The sequence below is a fragment of the Ictidomys tridecemlineatus genome, chromosome 12 (genome assembly GCF_052094955.1).
Source record: "Ictidomys tridecemlineatus isolate mIctTri1 chromosome 12, mIctTri1.hap1, whole genome shotgun sequence".
Lineage (NCBI taxonomy): Eukaryota > Metazoa > Chordata > Mammalia > Rodentia > Sciuridae > Ictidomys > Ictidomys tridecemlineatus.
This window is the reverse complement of record NC_135488.1, coordinates 44,062,174-44,079,897: the sequence shown is the minus strand read 5'-3', so window position 1 is coordinate 44,079,897 and position 17,724 is coordinate 44,062,174. Positions and strand designations below refer to the sequence as shown.

The window sequence follows — 17,724 nt, the reverse complement described above, 5'->3', positions numbered from 1 at the left end:
GTCATGTTTCCCGAGTTTCCTCTGGATTTGAGAGTCAAATAAACCTCACTTAACCTCATTCAAACCTTCCTGATCTGGGCTTGTGAAACCAGGTCTGGCTTCTCATCTTGGCTTCATTTCTTTGGGAGTTCAACTCCAGAAATGAAAAACCCAGGGCTCCTAAGACCCACACATGGATTCCTCCAAGGTCGGGCAGAAAGTGGAATGGATCTAAATAAACTCACTGCATCAGGGTACAACCATGAAGTTTATTTTACATTTATTTTGAAACCATAAATCACAAATTTCAAATACTTGGATTAGCTTTTCCTGAAAACACAGCTTCATTTGTTTAAATAACATAGACCAATATAATAACAGTTTTGTAAAACACTATTGATCCACAGATGGACAATAAATCCATGCATATTGTCCAGGTTATGCATAGATCAGACACTCAGAGGGTTTTAGATGTGCAGTACCTCCCAAGAAGGAGGAACCCAAGGGTGGGGAGAACTCTGAGAATCCCTTTCAGAGTGACCACAGCGGAAGGAGAAAGGGAAGGAGGGACATTGACAGAGTTTACCAAGCTCATCCCAGAGTCCTCAGGCCAGGGACACCTACCGTAGGAGACCTGCCTTCTGACAAAGGACATATTTTAGTGCCCCTGCCACACTCCTTAGCTGAGAACAGAACACAAGAATTGAAATACAGCAGGTGGCTGGACCTTTCATTCCCTGCAGTCAGAGATACGAAACACTCTCGATGCCACAGACGGAGAGGTGGATGGTGGATGCCAACATAGGTAGATGGTAGGCAGGCAGGTAGGATTAGAAAGGACAAATTTATAATACTCATTTATCTGGAAGGGATTGTGAGCCATGCATGGAGGTTTCTTTAGCATTTTTGTTTCTTAAAATTTCTTCACTTTTGTGTGTATACCTAAGCAAATCTGGTTTAAGATTTCTACAAATATTCCTTTTTCAAAGTAACTTCAAAGTAACTCCTTTCTTCATTTCATATTAAGAGATACACATCACAATATGCATTGTGTGTGTGTGTGTGTGTTTGTGTGTATGTGTGTGGGGGGATCCTTGCTCAGGCAAATTTGCACTAAGCTTTCTGATTCTTCCATTTTCTCCTTCTCCCAGAAAATGCACTAGAAACTTCTTTTTGGGAAAGGAAGCAAGTTTTTTTTTTTTTTTTTTTTTTTTTTTACAATCTGTCCATATTCCTTATCTAACCAAGCTTATCAGCCACTGGCTGCTTATGGCATTAAAAGTCAAACACTGATCCATTTGGAGGGGATACACCACCGCTTAGGACCTTATAAGATTCTAAATAAATTATTGGTGCTCTAAGAGATTTATAAATCAAGAATGCTAGTCTATAATACAAGTTAATTTCATTTTTGAGGACATTTTGGTTACGGAAACTGTATCAGGTATACTTCTCTGACAAACATACAAATTCAAGTCCACCGTGACACCTAGAACATGACCTTATTTGAAAACAGTGTATTTGCACCGTGATTAGTTAAGACGAGCTCACATTGGACCAAGGTGGACCCTAATCTAATGACGGGTGTCCTGTTGAAATGACCAGGTGCACCGAGGAGACACAGAGGAAGCCATATGAAGAGGTGACAGAGCCTGGAGCCATGTGTCCATAAGACAAGGAACACTGAGGATCGCCTAAAACCACTAGGAACAAGGAGGGGACAAGGAGGAATCCCCCCTTCACACTTTCCCAGGGAGCGTGACCCTGGCCCATCTTGATAGCCAGGATATCCAGTCTCCAGAGCACTGAGAGAATAAACTCCCACTCCTCCAAGCACCTAGCTTGCAGCACTTTATTCTTAGAGCGTTGGGAAAATACCCAGAAATCAGGGTCCGAAGCTACATGGCGAAGGGCATGTGAACTTGTGATTCTAGGGTCATTGTGCACCCTTCTTGTGTCCCTGGCAGCAAAGTCCACTGGCAACGGGGCACTCTAAAGGACAGTTTGTAGCTCTTGAGCTCCTTTGAGGATTGACCCTCTTTGCCAACATTCCAAAGCCAAGAGTGATGTTCTAGGATTTTTGATCTCTGTAGAAAATGTACAAATAGTATGCATGGTGACTCCAGGTCCCCCCAAAAGCTAGGATGTCCATTCCTACTCATCAGTTGCTTCTACTTTCTCAGTAGAGGAAACCCCTCTAATAAATGCAAGGCCCTGCTTAGAGGAGAGAGCAAATGAGATGCACTGGGGCTTTGTTTTCAGTGTATTCCGATAGTTTATGATTATGCACACAACAAGAAACCAACCTAAAGACAGCTTTGCAGATGAGGCATCATTTACTGTCTGTCTCTCTCTGTGGGAAATTAGCCATTTCTTATCATAAGGGGAGACACCAGGTATAGCGCAGGCCTTGCAGGGTGGGGCAAGTCTTGGAAGTAGGCTTTGGAGGGAATGACTGCAGCTGCCTACAGACTACAGACCAAGGGGCCAGATTCTGCCACCCAGGGATCAATGTCTGCACAAAATGGCATGCATTTCTGGTAATTCCCAAACCCCAAAGCTGCCAGTCATGCTGAAGAATGGAGGGTCTTAATAAGGAAGACGGAACTGGAACAGTAGGCTCCGGCCTGGGGAACCTTGGTAGGGTGCAGAGGAGAGAAACCACATCCAGAAATAAGAGGAGAGCCAAGTGTGAAGGCAGGTGTGGGTGTCCCCTGCAAGACTCACTTTGAAATTTAATTGCCTTGTGAGAGTGTTGAGAGGGTGAACCTTTATGAGGTGAGTAAATGAGTTAACTAGACTAATGTCAGTATCACAGGTTGGGTTATCTCCAGAGTGGGTTTGTGATAAATTCAGGTTCCTCTTGCCTTCTCTGTCTGGCTCAGGTGTGCTTGCCTTCCCTTTCTATCATGTTCTATGAATCAGAAAGGCCCCTCACCAGATGCTGGCACCATGCTCTTGGACTTACCAGCCTCCAGAATCGTTAGCCAAATAAATGTCTATTGTTTATCAATTACCCAGTCTGTGATATTCTCTTATGCAGCAGAAAATGGGCTCAGACAGGGAGAGGATGAATGGGAAATAGACCCAGTCGTTCCCAGAGAGTCCCAGTGGTCCTTCTGTGATTCAGAATATACTTACAGTGACTGTTTCCTTGAGATTTATCTTCTGTCCCCTGCTCTGATTTTTTTTTTTCATTTGTCCTGCTACGTGCAGATGATGGCAAATGTGTGTATGCTGTGGTTTAGCAGGATTCCCAGGGACTGATATTCTCAAAGATCTTTGTTTTCTGCAGCTATCTTGCTTCATCTGTTTTATAGGTCTCATTACCTGAATGTCTGCTGCCACTTTACAGAAGCTTGGTCTAAGTTCTGGGCTGCAAAGTGATAAGTACATCCCTGTAATTACAAAATAAATGTGAAAATAAGTAGAGCCACAATAGGGAGATTAAGAGTGTGTCTCACGTAGACCACAGTGGTTTGGAGAAGTCATGGAGATGACATATGGACACTACTCAATAGGGCCAGGTTCCGATAAACCCACTGTTAAGTAGAAAATTCACAAATTGAAAATGCACTTAAAACACCTAACCCCCTAAGCATCTCAGCTGAGCAACACAGCTAACTGGGAGCTGCATTGCTGCTGCCCAGCCTCATGAGAGAGTATATCTGCGGATCATGAGCCTGGGAAAAGTTCCAAATTCATAGTACAGCTTCAACTGAATGCATATCTCTTTCACACCACCATAAAGTTGAAAAAAAAATTGTAAGTCAAATCATCCTAAGTCAGGGACCATCTGTATATGAAGAGTGTAGTAGGTTGGTTCAGTTGGGAAAGAGAAACCACACAGTAGATTGGAGAGAAAATCTTTATGTAAAATGTATTAACTATGATAAGTTCATAATTAATAGATGTATGGGAACTATGGTCCCAAGGGCTAAGGGAGGGCATCCCAGGAACAAGACACCAGGATGGGATTCAGATCCTACTGGGAAAGGTGTGTATCTGGACGCTAGAAGGCAGAGGAGGTGGGTTAGCAGACTGGAGCTGGTCTAGAGTTGCTGGGCAAGTGGAAGAGCATCTTCTGGAAGGCAGGCAGGGTCCCAGCTCAGCCATCCCTGATGCAGTGGAAGCCTGGGCTACGGGGCCCTCAGGAGGAGCTAGCCGCAGGCAGGGGAACGAGCCATGACTACACAGGGAGAACTACTACTTCGGACCCCAAGGGCACAGACATGCTCTACCTGGGCCATTCTGGGGCTTTCTGTTGGCAGATTATCACACGAACCTGAAGCTGCAGGGTTGCAAAGGGATCCCTTTCAGGAATCATGGCAAAGCCAGGCTCCACCAGAAATCCTTTCCCTCCACATGACTGTCTCGGGAGGATCCCAAGAGAACTTGATCCTTCCGTGTTCCTTCTGCTCCATCTCTTAAGAGAGCTCAACCTAGTGCTCACTTTAAAGGAGAAATGTTTAAAGAGCAGACATGAAAATAATCTGATCTATGTATACAGTGCAGAATGATCAAATCCGGGTAATTAGCATATTTATTTTTTGGATACTAGGGGTTGAACCCAGAGGCACCTAATCAGTGTTCCACATTTCTAGCACTTTTTAATTTTTTTTTTTCAATTTTGAGACAGGATGTCCCTGAGTTACTTCAGTCCTCACTCAGTTGCTGAGGCTGGCTTTGAACTTGCGATCCTCTTGCCTCAGCCTCCCTGGCCACTGGGATTACAGGCGTGTACCACCATACCCAGCTAGTGTATCGATTTCAAGCATGTGCTTGGTCACAAGCGACCAGTATTATGCTTTCTCTTTGTGAGTGTGAATGCATTTAAACTACTTGGAATATATTTAAAAGTTAGGTAGCCATGTTAGTATTTGTTGTGGAATTTATTGTTGTATATGATCTAACTAACCACAAAGTTGAGAAAAGGTGTGTGGAAATTTTCTAATTCCTGTTTATCATCTTTGTTTCATTTTTCTTTTTGTCTAGGTCCTATACAATATATTAATCGCCTTCACAAAGATGCATAAATTCGAAGACATAGAACCTGTCGACATTTTGGCTGGATGTGCCCGATTCATCATTGTGGGGTGTGGGGGAGTATTTTTTGGCGTCATTTTTGGATTTATTTCTGCGTTTATCACACGTTTCACTCAGAATATCTCTGCAATCGAGCCGCTCATCGTCTTCATGTTCAGCTATCTGTCTTACTTAGCTGCAGAAACACTCTATCTCTCTGGCATCCTGGCGTGAGTACAATCCAAGTCCTGAGTCTCCTAGTCCAACAGAGAAAGTTTAGGACCACAGAGGGTGAACCAAGCATCGGGGAAAGGCGTGACTTTGGATATTACTCCCCAAAGGTCTTGCAAGATGTAGGATATTAAAAAAAAAAAAAAAAAAAAAACTTTGTGAGATCTGATTCAGGTCTTTTGCCAAACAAACATTCTCTCCGACATTTGCATTTGTTCCCTCCATTTAGTTGAGGAGAGCAATTATCATACCAATTTAGGACTCACAGAAAAGCTGGTGCAGAGAAAAGCTAGGGGAGAGTTCAAGGTTAAAATCCATCTTTGTAGTTTTAAAGATTTTCTTTGAAAAATTAGTTATAAAGTAGAAGGGAGCCATGCCACAAAGAGTTCCCATTCCTGGGCTCTGCTCTCTGTGGTGCCCTTCAAATCACATCAGAGCTCCATGACACTTCAGCCTGGAATGACACCATGCAGATGGGAGAGGACTGGAAATACAGATTTCTTTGTTCTGATGAAGACATGTTTGAGATGTTTGTCCTCGTGTTCCTTGTAAACTTGATATGTTTTTCTGAGACTGAGTCTTCTCAATTTGGCTCACTCTAATTGATCATGTGTTTTTCTCTATGACTTTGTCCTCCTCTCTAACTCTTCCGGCAGAGCTATTTAATTCTATTGTGTAGGGAGACCTATAAAGATCACAGTGTAGGTGCTAAGTATTTATCCTTTCCCCACTCTCAAAATGACAAAACCCATCAAGACAAGGCAAAGTTCCTTCATTTCCCCAGACTCTCTAAATGGCTGCAGAACAGAAGCATTCGAAAGGAAAGATTTGTCATGAAATGATTGTAAGCCATTTGCTTGAGTGTAAGAAATCAGGGCCTCCCCGAGTTATTCTGTCTATCCAACTTAAGTGGGATTTATTTTGGTTTAAGGCAGAGTAAAGCAGACAATGAAGGTTGGGACCGACAAAGCTCTCAAGGAGGGTAGGAAGGGAGAACCCTTCTGCTTCTTGTTCTCTGGCATGAGTTTCCCTCCATTTTGTTCTGTGAAAGCCACGCCGTACCCACTTTCTCTACCACATTCACTTTCCCTTGTATTGCCCCCCACCTCCCCGTTCCAGAGGGGAGAGAGAGAGAAGATGTGTGCAAGATGGATAGGCAGAGAAAGGGAGCAGAGGGGTTGCCTTTTCTGGGTACAGACTTGCTTCAAGGATCTGTAGCTTTGCCAGTGGGGAGGATATTTTGTGGAGAAGTAAAACTTGTTGCGTCTCTGTGAGACTCTGCTCCCTTTGTAGAATCACAGCCTGCGCCGTGACAATGAAGAAGTATGTGGAAGAAAACGTGTCCCAGACGTCCTACACGACCATCAAGTATTTCATGAAGATGCTGAGCAGCGTCAGCGAGACCTTGATCTTCATCTTCATGGGCGTGTCCACCATTGGGAAGAACCATGAGTGGAACTGGGCCTTCATCTGCTTCACTCTGGTTTTCTGCCAGATCTGGCGAGCCATCAGTAAGAAAGAGCAGGGCCCCAAAGACTCCTACCCAGCTTGTGGGTTTTTCTTTTTTAGTTCTCTTTATTCCCTTCTGCCATATAAAACCATAAGCAGTGAGTTGGTGCTACCTGGTTTTATTGTTAGAGGAGGGTTGGCACCTGGTAGTGACCAAGAATGTTTTAGGTTGGTTCCCTCCATCGGCTCAAAGTTATGAGTGGCTGGAAGATAAGGTTCTGCACTGAAGCTGGGAGGAAGCAGAGAATATTTTCTCTTTTCATTGAAGACTGAACTTTTACATCTACACATTTAAATATAGCTCAGTAAATGTATCCCTTGCACTTCACTTCTTTGCCAATTTTTACCCTCTTGCACCTTAAATCAGATATAGATTACAAACTGTGGGTATTTACACATTTGTTACAGGATAAGTGAGAACTTCAAAATTGTGTAAGGCAAATACACTTACATATCCCTCTAAATAGCACAGTTAGTTTGAGGGTTTAGTGCATGGGTATCTAGCAAAGAAAGGGCCAGGAAGTGAATTCTTATTTTAAAAAGAACTCAATATGAATTAGTAAGGACAACTATAAATTAAATGATCTCCCCCTTGTAAAGCGTGCATAATTTTTGAAATTGAGATTCAATGATTGCTGATTTATCTTGAACATTTATGTTTCAGGAACCAGAAAAAAAAATACATTAGGCACTGAGCTACAATATATGTGTTTCTATTTGATTAGAAACATTATATTTTCTAATGACTTCGACTAATCTTTTAAAATCAATTACTCAGAGAAATTAGGAGAAGTGGTTGAGAACTTACATTGAATGTATCAATTTCAAATTAATTTAGGATGGCTTTTAGGATCTAGGAAAGAATAATAAGAAGGCAGAAATATTAAAATATTCATAAGGACAGTGGAATATGTATGCCTACTGGGTCCCTGGTGGAAAAACAATTAAAGAAACGTTGGTATACATTCAAATCTGAAATCAGATCCCATCATGGTTATTCACAAGTCATTTGAACTTGGCAGACATTTATCTATTCAAAGATCTTCCTCCACCACCCAAAATTTTAGATGTCTTTCAAGTTCCAATATTGTATAAATCTTCAGGGAAGTGGAACTAATATCAAAAGAAATAACATTAGAGAGCTTCATCCCAACCAACAAGAAGATTAATGTTGTGGCTATATCAACCTTGCTTACCCTTAGTGACCATCTAGCCCAACTCCATGATCTTACAATTGAGAGAAGTGATGGGGCCGCCATTGATGGAGGGGCCGATTGACCGCATTCCAGTGATGGACGGAGCAGGCGTCAGAATCCAGTTCTCCCACTCACTGCTCATTCTCTTTCCATCCTGACTCGTTATTGCTAATAATAATGATGATGAGAGTTTATAAGACTCTTGAAGGCTTGGAAATGCAAGGCCTCATTTTATGTGATTTATGGATATTACGTTTATTTAATGGTTTTGCCCGACTTCTGAGGTAAATCTACTTGGCTCTCTGTATCCTTGCGTTCTGCATCCATGGATTCAACCAATCACAGATCAATCACAGTAGAAAAAGAAAAACCTTCCTGTACCCAACATGTGCAGACTTTTTTTCCTAATCCCTAAAAAATATAGCATAACATCTATTGATATAGCACTGATGTTTTATTAGGCATTATAAATGATCGAGAGATGATTCCAAGTATCCAGGAGAGTGTGCCTCGTTTCCATCCGAGTGCCATTCCATTTTATATGAGGGACTTGAGTATCCAGGGAGTTTGGTCTCTGTGGGGGGCCCAGAACCAAGGGATGGCTCCCATCTCTATTATGCAGATGAAGATTCTGGGCTTGAAATGACGAATAACCTTGCTCAAGTTCACCTGACTGGCATATAGAGAAGCCAGTGCAAACAAAACAAAAGGAAACCTTTGAATTCTTCTGTCTTTTATATTAACCCTGTTAACAGAGGCTGTAAAGCCTGTGTGGTTGGAGGTCCATGAGTATGTGGGGAGATTCATTCCACTGAAATAAAACCTCTTCTTCCATTAGCGACAGCTTTCGGGGAAGGAACCTTTTCCACCAGGAACCAGCACATTGGAGGTGGCTCAGTCCTGTGGGACACGTTGGGAGGCAGAATTAGTGTCGTAGAAAACACTTTTTATGTCCAGACCCGTTGCCCTAACTTCCAACTTCAGCTTAAGAAATTCTGGCAAAAGAGTTCCCAGCCCAAGCCCTTGGGAGCCCCCTCACTTGTTGCATTGAACCCCAAAATGAGCAGAGCCAACCAGAAAACATTGGCTCAGCTTTGGAGGTCACAGTTACTAGAAAGCAGAGAACTCTCCTCACCCTGAAATCCCAGACCTCTTTTGGGAAGCCAGTGAGAATATGAGATCAACATTTTTTTTTCCAAATAATATCCTTGCTTTAACTAATTTTGAAAGGCAGAGAAATCATTATGAATATAGCTTAAAAATATCCCCTTAGACACACACAAAAATCGAGATTCTATTATTTTATTATTTTATTTTGGGGGTGACCAAGGATTGAACACAGGGGCGCTTGATCACTGAGCCACATCCCCAGCCCTGTTTTGTATTAATCTAGAGATTGGGTCTCCAATGTGTTGTGTAGCACCTCGCTTTTGCAAAGGTTGCCTTTGAACTTGCGATCCTCCTTTCTCAGCCTGCTGAGCCACTGGGATTACCAGTGTGCACCACTCTGCCCAGCAAGGTTCTGTTATTTTAAACACACATGTGCAAACTACACATGGCAGGAAGCCACCAGCGAAGACTTGCAAGCTGAGGCACTGTGGTCTCCCCAGCCAGCAAGGGAAGGGCCGTCAGAGGGTTCTCTTTGGGAAGGGCGCTCCTGGGTGTGCTGGAATCGGGTGGCCTTGCTGGAGGGCAGGCAGGGAGACCTCAGCTTCAGCCCTCCAGCCTTTGATCTCCACCCATTGGCGGCCCCTGCTCTAATCTGTGTCTCCCCCTTTCTAGGCGTGTTTGCCCTCTTCTATGTCAGTAACCAGTTTCGGACTTTCCCCTTCTCCATCAAGGACCAGTGCATCATTTTCTACAGTGGTGTTCGAGGAGCTGGAAGTTTTTCACTCGCATTTCTGCTTCCTCTGTCTCTTTTTCCCAGGAAGAAATTATTTGTCACGGCTACACTGGTAGTTATATATTTCACTGCATTCATTCAGGTTGGTGGATTTCCTCAATGTTTCATGTAAATAGATCTCTTCAGGACTGTGTATCTAATTCTAAAAAGGCAAACACAGGAAACTCATCTGATTAGATTTCTGTTCCATACTCAAACAAAATTCCCAAAAATGTCTAGGTCATCTTCATGATCGGTCACTAACTTCTAAAATGTGATGCTTTTTGATGAAAGCAACACATTGATAAAATATCCTGGGATCACAAGTGAATAACTATGCTACTATACATCTCAAAAATGAGACTCCAATTATTACCAGATAGCAAAAGTTTTTCTTTCAGTTGCGCATTAGCTCTTAACAAACTAATGAAATGTTATTTTCAGGGATGAAATCAAGTTCTTTATAAAAATACAGATAGTATGATTTTTATTACAGCCCTTAAAAGAATTAAGAACAAAAGTAAACATAGAAGCATATATTCAAGAAAAGCTAGAAACAAACATGTACCAATTAGTCATTGTAATAATTTTCATAATAAGTATGTTCTCTGTAGTGGTGATTTTCATCTCAGCACAACCCTTTATTTCATTGTTTATGATCTAGGGCATCACAATTGGCCCTCTGGTCAGATACCTGGATGTCAGAAAGACCAATAAAAAAGAATCCATCAACGAAGAGCTTCATATCCGTGTAAGTTATCTTTTTTTATCATAATTAATGAGTTCATAAGATGTTGCCCATTTGACACCTATGAGAATGTTCTAGAGACTTGGGTACATGTCACTAGACTTGTAGCCTCTTTCCTCCCTACCTCCACTAAAAGTGATCATGCTAGTTTCCTAGTTTTGCTGCTGTAGGGAATTAACAAAAGTTTATGGCTTTAAACACCACAGATGTGTTATGTTGGAGTTCTGGAGGTAGGCATTGAAATGGGTCACAATCAAGGTGTGGCCCATTGATTAGTCAATTCGATTCCTTAGAAGAACTATTATTGATACCTTTCTGGAAGCTCTAGGTAAGAATCTGTTTTCCTGTATCCTCCAGCTTCTAGAGGCTGCCCGTGTTCCTTGGCTGGGTCCCTTCCATCCAGAAAGCCAGGAATGACTGACAGGTCTCTCTCATGTCACACCACTGTGGCTCTTCTGCCTTCCTCTTCCACACCGAAGGACCATTGTGATTGCGTTGGGCCCACATGGATGATCCTAGATGTTCTCTCTGTCTTAAAGTCAGTGGGCTAGTTACCTTAAGTCCATTGGTTATCTGAGTTCTCCTTTGCATATAAACCAACATATTCACAGGTCTCAAAGATTAGGATGTAAACTTCTTTGGGAGACCATTATTCTGCCCACCACACTCTGCTCTCTTGTCTCTCCAAGATTTATATTTGTTCCACCTGCAAAATATATTCAATCTATCCTAGTATCATGGAAATCTAAATCCACTACAGCATCAACTCCAAGTCCATATCTCATCTAAATTTCATCAGTTCAAATGTCCCAGATATCATCATCTCGATCATCTACATCAGGGACTCTTGGTCGCATCCATTGTAAGGCACAGTTTCACTTCTCATCCTATAAAAGTCAGGAAACTAGTTATCTGTTTCCTAATTATACTGCAAGGACAGTTGCTGGATAACAGGTATTGACACTCCCTTTCGATAAGTGGGGAAATGGAAATGAAAACGAAGTCATGGATCCCAAGAGAATTGCAAAGTCCTTCTGGGAAAATTCCATTTGGTTTCCAGGCCTGGAAATAATGTCCTGAGATTCTTTCTTTTACCCTCTAGTGCTCTCACTGTACCCTCTGAGCCATACTCCCTGTATGTAAAAGGTAGCATGCCTTCCAAGCTGAGTGGTTTTATTGGCCAGTTTCTTGCTTGTAGAATTGTGGGGTCCAACCATCTTCTTTCATTCTACCCCCTTCTCTGTCCCTTTTATTTCAAGATGGCGGTGTTTCCTCAAGGTCCAACAGAAAAGCAGACCCAGTAGAAGAAATATAAAGAGATTTGCTCAAGGAATTGGTTTATACTCTTGTAGAAAGAGGTTAGCAAGTCCAAAATCCACAGGACAGACCAAGAAGGCGAGGCTAAAACTTTGTGGCATGACTTAAAGCTTTCATCCACCGCACACTTTCTCACTTGGGAAGCCTCAACTGTGCTGTGAAGACCTCTCAACTGACCGAATCCAGCCACTGAAATCATCTCCAGTTGTCTCCCTTGCTTAAAGACAACTGGTTACGAACTTCAATCATATCTACAGAATCACGACAATATCTAGATTTGTTTTTAGTTGGATAATTGGGGACTTGATGAGTCAATTCGATTCCTCAGAAGAACTATTATAGCGACTAATGTTCAAAATTGTCTTACTTCTAAAATCATTGTTCCACGGGAATATGGGGTCCTTTTTCTTTCTTTTTTTTTTTTAACTTTTAATGGTGAAAGAACAAAGATTACAAATGTGGCCTGGTGGCAGTTTTTGAGGGAACGCCGCCCAGGCAAAGGTGAATATGAAGTTCAGTCTGATTTCTACCTGTTTGAGTTCAACACAATACACATAGAATAACATTCTGTATGGCTCCCAGGAATGGAATTGAGAATTAATGTAGGGAAGACGCACACATACAGAGTCAGACTTCAGCTGGTTTATGAAAGAATATTCTGAAATCATTTTTTTTGATTGTTGTGCCCCATGGGGCAATGGATGTGCCCAGCAGTGATTGGGGGCACTTGGTATATTTGCTGTTCAGAAAATGCAAGCTTTCAGGGGATAATTGAGCCAAATAACTACTCCAATTCTGTCTTTGACAGTTCACAATTTTAATGGGGGAGAAAGAAATGAAATCTTCCTAAATCAGCCTTGAGTTTCATAGCAAAAGATACTTGAGGAACTAGAGTAATTTAAATTTCAGGAAATGCAGCCAAATTTTTCAAGATCATTTGAAAATATTTAAAGGGATAGAGGGTGTTTTGAAATATGTAGTGCCATAACATAATTGTATACTTTTTTTGTCTCTATCTATTTGGATGCATTACTTTGAGAAACAAGGCAATACAAACTAAATCTGTACAGCCTGGATATATCATTTCTTTACCAGTTTTTACTCTTTTTCTCAAAAACAATTATAATTATCCACAGGCAATCTGTCAATTAAGTATTTAAAGAATAATTTGGAATCTTAATTTTCTTTTCAAAAGGAAAAAGTCAGAAATTAGTATGGACTCCAGTGATTCATAATTTAAATTATTTAGAGATTAATTTGTAATTATTTTAAGCTTGCATTTCTCCTAAATTCTGTAAACAGTTGTGGATGAAGTGAATGTAGTATAATTGCCTCGAATGTTGAAGTGTAAATACATAGATTAAAAAAAAATGGGAAATATAAGGTAAGTTGTCTCATTATATGTTATCACAATAGTTTATCGGAAGAACTGTGTTTTGAGAAACTACATAAATTGGATACCGGCATGTTCTTGTTTTGGCAGTGGAATTAAAAGTAACAGTTAATTATTAGACTTTGCATCCGTATGTTTTCAGTAACGAAAAACTTCCCAGATCATTCTAGGTAAATGTTCAAAGCCAATGCCAGCAAATGCCTGTTTTCATTGCGCACTACGTGACTTATCAAGGAGCTTATCTGGAGAGTCTTTCAATCATGACACTAGTTTGACATAATACGAAAGGCACGGCATACTTTAGTTACATGAATAGAGAGGAAGAAAGGGGGTAGGCTTCTGGAAATTCAAGCCTCCTCCAGTTTCCACTGTGTATCAGCCTTCCCCGTGTGTCTTTTAGAGTTTGCCCTTCACCAGGAGTGATCTTCCTCTGTCTTGGTTTTGGCAGCTGATGGATCACTTGAAGGCTGGAATTGAAGATGTGTGTGGGCACTGGAGCCACTACCAAGTGAGAGACAAGTAAGGCACTCAGGGTTTCTGCACCTAACAAAGCATGCTCGTGGCGTTCCTGGGGACTTTCAAAGAGGACCAGGAAGCTAAAGGTCCCGGGAGCCATACCATGCAAGAAGCCCTTGGAAATCCCAGACATGTCATGCCTACAGCCTTCTAGTGGAAGAGGCTGTAAACCTGGTTGAGGTTGCATCAGAGAGAACGAGTACCACTACCTATGAGTGGAAATTAGAAAAGTCATGTTTAAGTTTAAAACAAGGACAAGATCCCCCAGGATAAAAGCAGCTGAAGCACGGAATGACTGGCTTCAGGAGGCTGTAGGAAGGGAGTTTGGTGAACCATTTAGGGATCCTGGGGCAGAGATTCCTCCATGGTGGTGGACATCTCAATGGAAGATCTTTCAGGGTCCTTCCTACATAATGATTCTTAAAAACCGCCAAATTCCCTCTCCTCTGCCAGACCTCACACTTACGATCTCATTCTTTTTTTCTGGAGATTTAGTCAGAAGAAGAAATAGCGCGGCTAGAGATTAGGGCTGTAAGTTGTGGGTCACTGGTAGCTAAAGCCGTGAGCATGGGTGAGGTTATTTTAAGCATATAAAGAGGGGATGCTGACGGAAGACAGACTGAGGACTCCTGATCATCTGGGGTTGGTAAGGAAAAGAAAGGAGGTGGCCAAGGAGGCTGGAAGGGAAGCAGGAGCGAGCTAGGATGTGGGAAGGAACCGCTGAGCCTATCAAGAGACACAGAGGCCGGCGGGGTGGGCCACAGCAGCCCCTGGAGTTGAATGGTACACGGTCAAGGTGGGCTTAGCCAGAAGAACGCCAGACAAGTCGTGAAAGTGGGGGTGAAGGTCGCTCTGAGTGTCGTGGTCACTTTCCTTTCACGGGGAGCTGATCACAGTGGACTGAAGAATTAACAGGAACTATGGCCTTTTATGAAAAAGGGCAGAAAACCGTATGGTCAGGGTGGTGACCCAGTTGGAGCCAGAGTAGCCGTGGTCTGAGCCAAACCGATCCCCAAGTTTAGGAGTCAGATGGCCACACCTGGAAGGGACTTGACGGATGCCCCCCAGATCAGGAAACAATCCCCAGACAATAAGCCAGCAGCGGGGGCAGATATGCTCCCCTCTAAAAAAAACATAAAGCAGCAGAAAAACTACTCTCTGAATGGGAATTGATGGGAAATGTTGAAAATTTCAACTCCAAACCAATGGGCCACTCCAAAGGCACCACAGGCACTCAGAGTGGGCTGGACAGAGGTGATTAACAATAGTCAGCGGCCAGCAGTCTCTAGCCATTCCAGAGTCTCCGTCGTTCAGACTGTTTGGACATATGTGGGATTTTTTTTTTCTCTCCCTTAATTGTCAAGATCCAAAATTATCTGCGACATAATGGGGCAAAACTGCTATAAGTACAGGGACATTTACCCTTCCTGGGTTCTGGCTGAATAGGGCAGTATTACTGTAGGCACAGCAGCTGCTCTTAGGAGCTATTAGAATGGAACACTTGTTCAAAAGCCTCAGCTCCCTCATTTCTTCTCTTACAATTGACGCTCAGCTGGGCTGGGCCTCTCCCTCTCCTCTTATGCATACTTTTTGCCCTGATTATGGCTTGTCCTTTTCTTTTTGTTTAGTTGATTTTTTCAATGTATTCAGGGCAGTCGGCCATTCTTTCTTTATATAAAAAATGCAGAAGTACTATGAATGAAAAAACAAAAAAGTGTTCAAATGCTATGAATTTCAGTCATTGATGTTTTTTCAGAATGAAGTTAAATAGTAGTTTAAGAAAAATTTGTACTCAGACCACACATAGAGATTAAAGATTTCCAAAATGTTGTTTTTCGTTTTTAGGTTCAAAAAGTTTGATCATAGATATTTACGGAAAATCCTAATCCGAAAGAACCAGCCAAAATCAAGCATCGTTTCTTTGTACAAGAAGCTGGAAATGAAACAAGCTATTGAGATGGTCGAGACTGGGATTCTGAGTTCTACAGCTTTTTCCATATCCAATCAGTAAGACATATCTGTTTTTTGATCCAGACTTTCATTGTCCAAATTCCAGGGAGCACTAACTCATGGTTCTCTTTAGAGGTAATACTGGAGGGAAGAGGCAAAAAGATGAGTGTGTTAGTCAGCTTTCTGTTACTGTAACAAATGCCTGTGATAATTTGCTTATAAAGAGAAAAGGTTTTGGAGGTTTCAGTCCATGAATGATGGACTAAATTCCTTTTGAGCCTGTGGTGAAATGGCCCATTATGGCAGCAGTATATGGCCAAATGGTTTACCTCATGGCAGAGACTTAAAAGAGAGGAAGAGGTAGTAGTTGGGGTTCTAGGATCTCCTTCAAAGCCATGACCCCAAAGGCCTGAACACCTCACTTCTTAGAGGTTGCCAACCTCTTAATAGCGCCATAGTCTGTAGATGAAGCCTTTAATACATGGTCTTTTGGGACACTGATCCAAACCACAGCAGTGAGGACGAATCATACAAAACCAAGATTGAAATCTTGGCATGTTGTGGCTTAGTCCAGGGTCGATATATTTCACTTTGTTTTTCGAGAAAAATTACTTTCTAGCAAAATTGCCTCCTTAGGGGTTGGGGCTGTGGCTCAGTGGTAGAGCCCTCTCCTGCATGTGCTAGGCCCTGGGTTCGACCCTCAGCACCACATAAAAATAAATACATAAAATAAAGGTGTTGTGTCCAACTATAATTGAAAAATGAATATTTTTTTAAAAATGCCTTCTTATACAATATCTTCCTTTGGGAGGGAGCAAGTATATTTATAGAATGGAAATGGGTGGTATAAGATTTTCTCTTTTTCTCTCTTGACTACCAGTCTCTATTCTTTAAACCCCGTTCATCTGAATCTGCCCTTCTTACCACTGTGTTTCTTCTCCTTCCCATAAATCAGTTCCAGGTCTGGTGGCTGCATTCCTTTGGGCCTCTGGTGACAGTGGCACACCACAGCAAGGGTGCACGTGAAAGCGAGCGCTCACATCGCAAACCAATGAACAGAGAAAAGAAGAAACTGGGGTCTCACAAACCCCTTTGAGGCTACACCCTCAATAACCACCTATAAACCTCCAACTAGACCTTTTGAAAGAAGTCCTCAGGACTCTCCTTTTGTCAACACCCTGGCCTTCGGGTGACATTCATCCAAGCCATAAAGGGTTGAGTGGTGGTCGCAAAGAGGTGTGCTGGTCAGTTGGCTGTCTAAAGAGAAAGCTGCATTGGCAGTTGTGCCTAAGGCCAAGGTCCGTGTGAGATTGTGAGACCAGCTTGGAGCAGGAGCAGGTCACAGGCTGGCTTCCTGGTGAAAAAGGACCGTGGGTAGCTGAGGTGGAGGCGGTGTGGGCAGAGGTGCTACCTGCGTATAAATCCATCATCACAGGATGATTTTTTTGAAACAAGGTCTTTCTCTTGGACCATGTGCTAACCCACGGTCCCAAGCGCTGGCTAGACATTTTAAAAATCTGCTTTACCTCTCTGATATTTTAACGAGAGTTCCTTCAGTGTCACAGAATTAATTCACCTCCTGAAGATGTTCAGTTTTCTTCCAAGGAATGACCGATGAATTGGAAAAATTGATCACTTTGTATATTTAGGGAAAGGGACCCTAACCCCTCTATCCTGTCTCCAGCAGGTAAAAAAACACTTGATCATGAGGTCACCGACATTCTCACATTAGAAAAGCAAGTGGAGGGGAAAGCTAAAAATAGCTAGCCACAACACTGTCACTGAGGCTTGAGTGTGATTTCTCAGACAACACCTTCCTCCCTTACCTGCTAATGAATCAGAAACACCATTTCCTTCATACCATGGCCTGAGAAAAATCTAAACTAGATTCCCTGAGGATGGCAGTATAAACAGAAAGCTTTCTGCCTGAGTGAGATGGTTTCTGTGGCTTGTTTGTTTTTGTGGGTGCTTCTCATTG

General features: G+C 42.3%; 1 protein-coding gene across 2 annotated transcripts in view; it reads left to right on the top strand.

Moving 5' to 3' along the window:
- Positions 1-17,724, top strand: part of Slc9a4 (solute carrier family 9 member A4) — a 58,761-nt gene that overhangs the window by 20,972 nt on the left and 20,065 nt on the right. The window contains exons 3-8 of one of the 2 annotated variants that reach the window (XM_078028738.1): positions 4,975-5,234; positions 6,529-6,746; positions 9,723-9,925; positions 10,487-10,573; positions 13,681-13,799; positions 15,642-15,803. In XM_078028738.1, coding sequence (XP_077884864.1) covers positions 4,975-5,234; positions 6,529-6,746; positions 9,723-9,925; positions 10,487-10,573; positions 13,681-13,799; positions 15,642-15,803 — 1,049 coding nt within the window. The remainder of the gene's footprint in view (positions 1-4,974; positions 5,235-6,528; positions 6,747-9,722; positions 9,926-10,486; positions 10,574-13,680; positions 13,800-15,641; positions 15,804-17,724) is intronic. The other variant, XM_005338491.3, reaches the window with a different exon arrangement.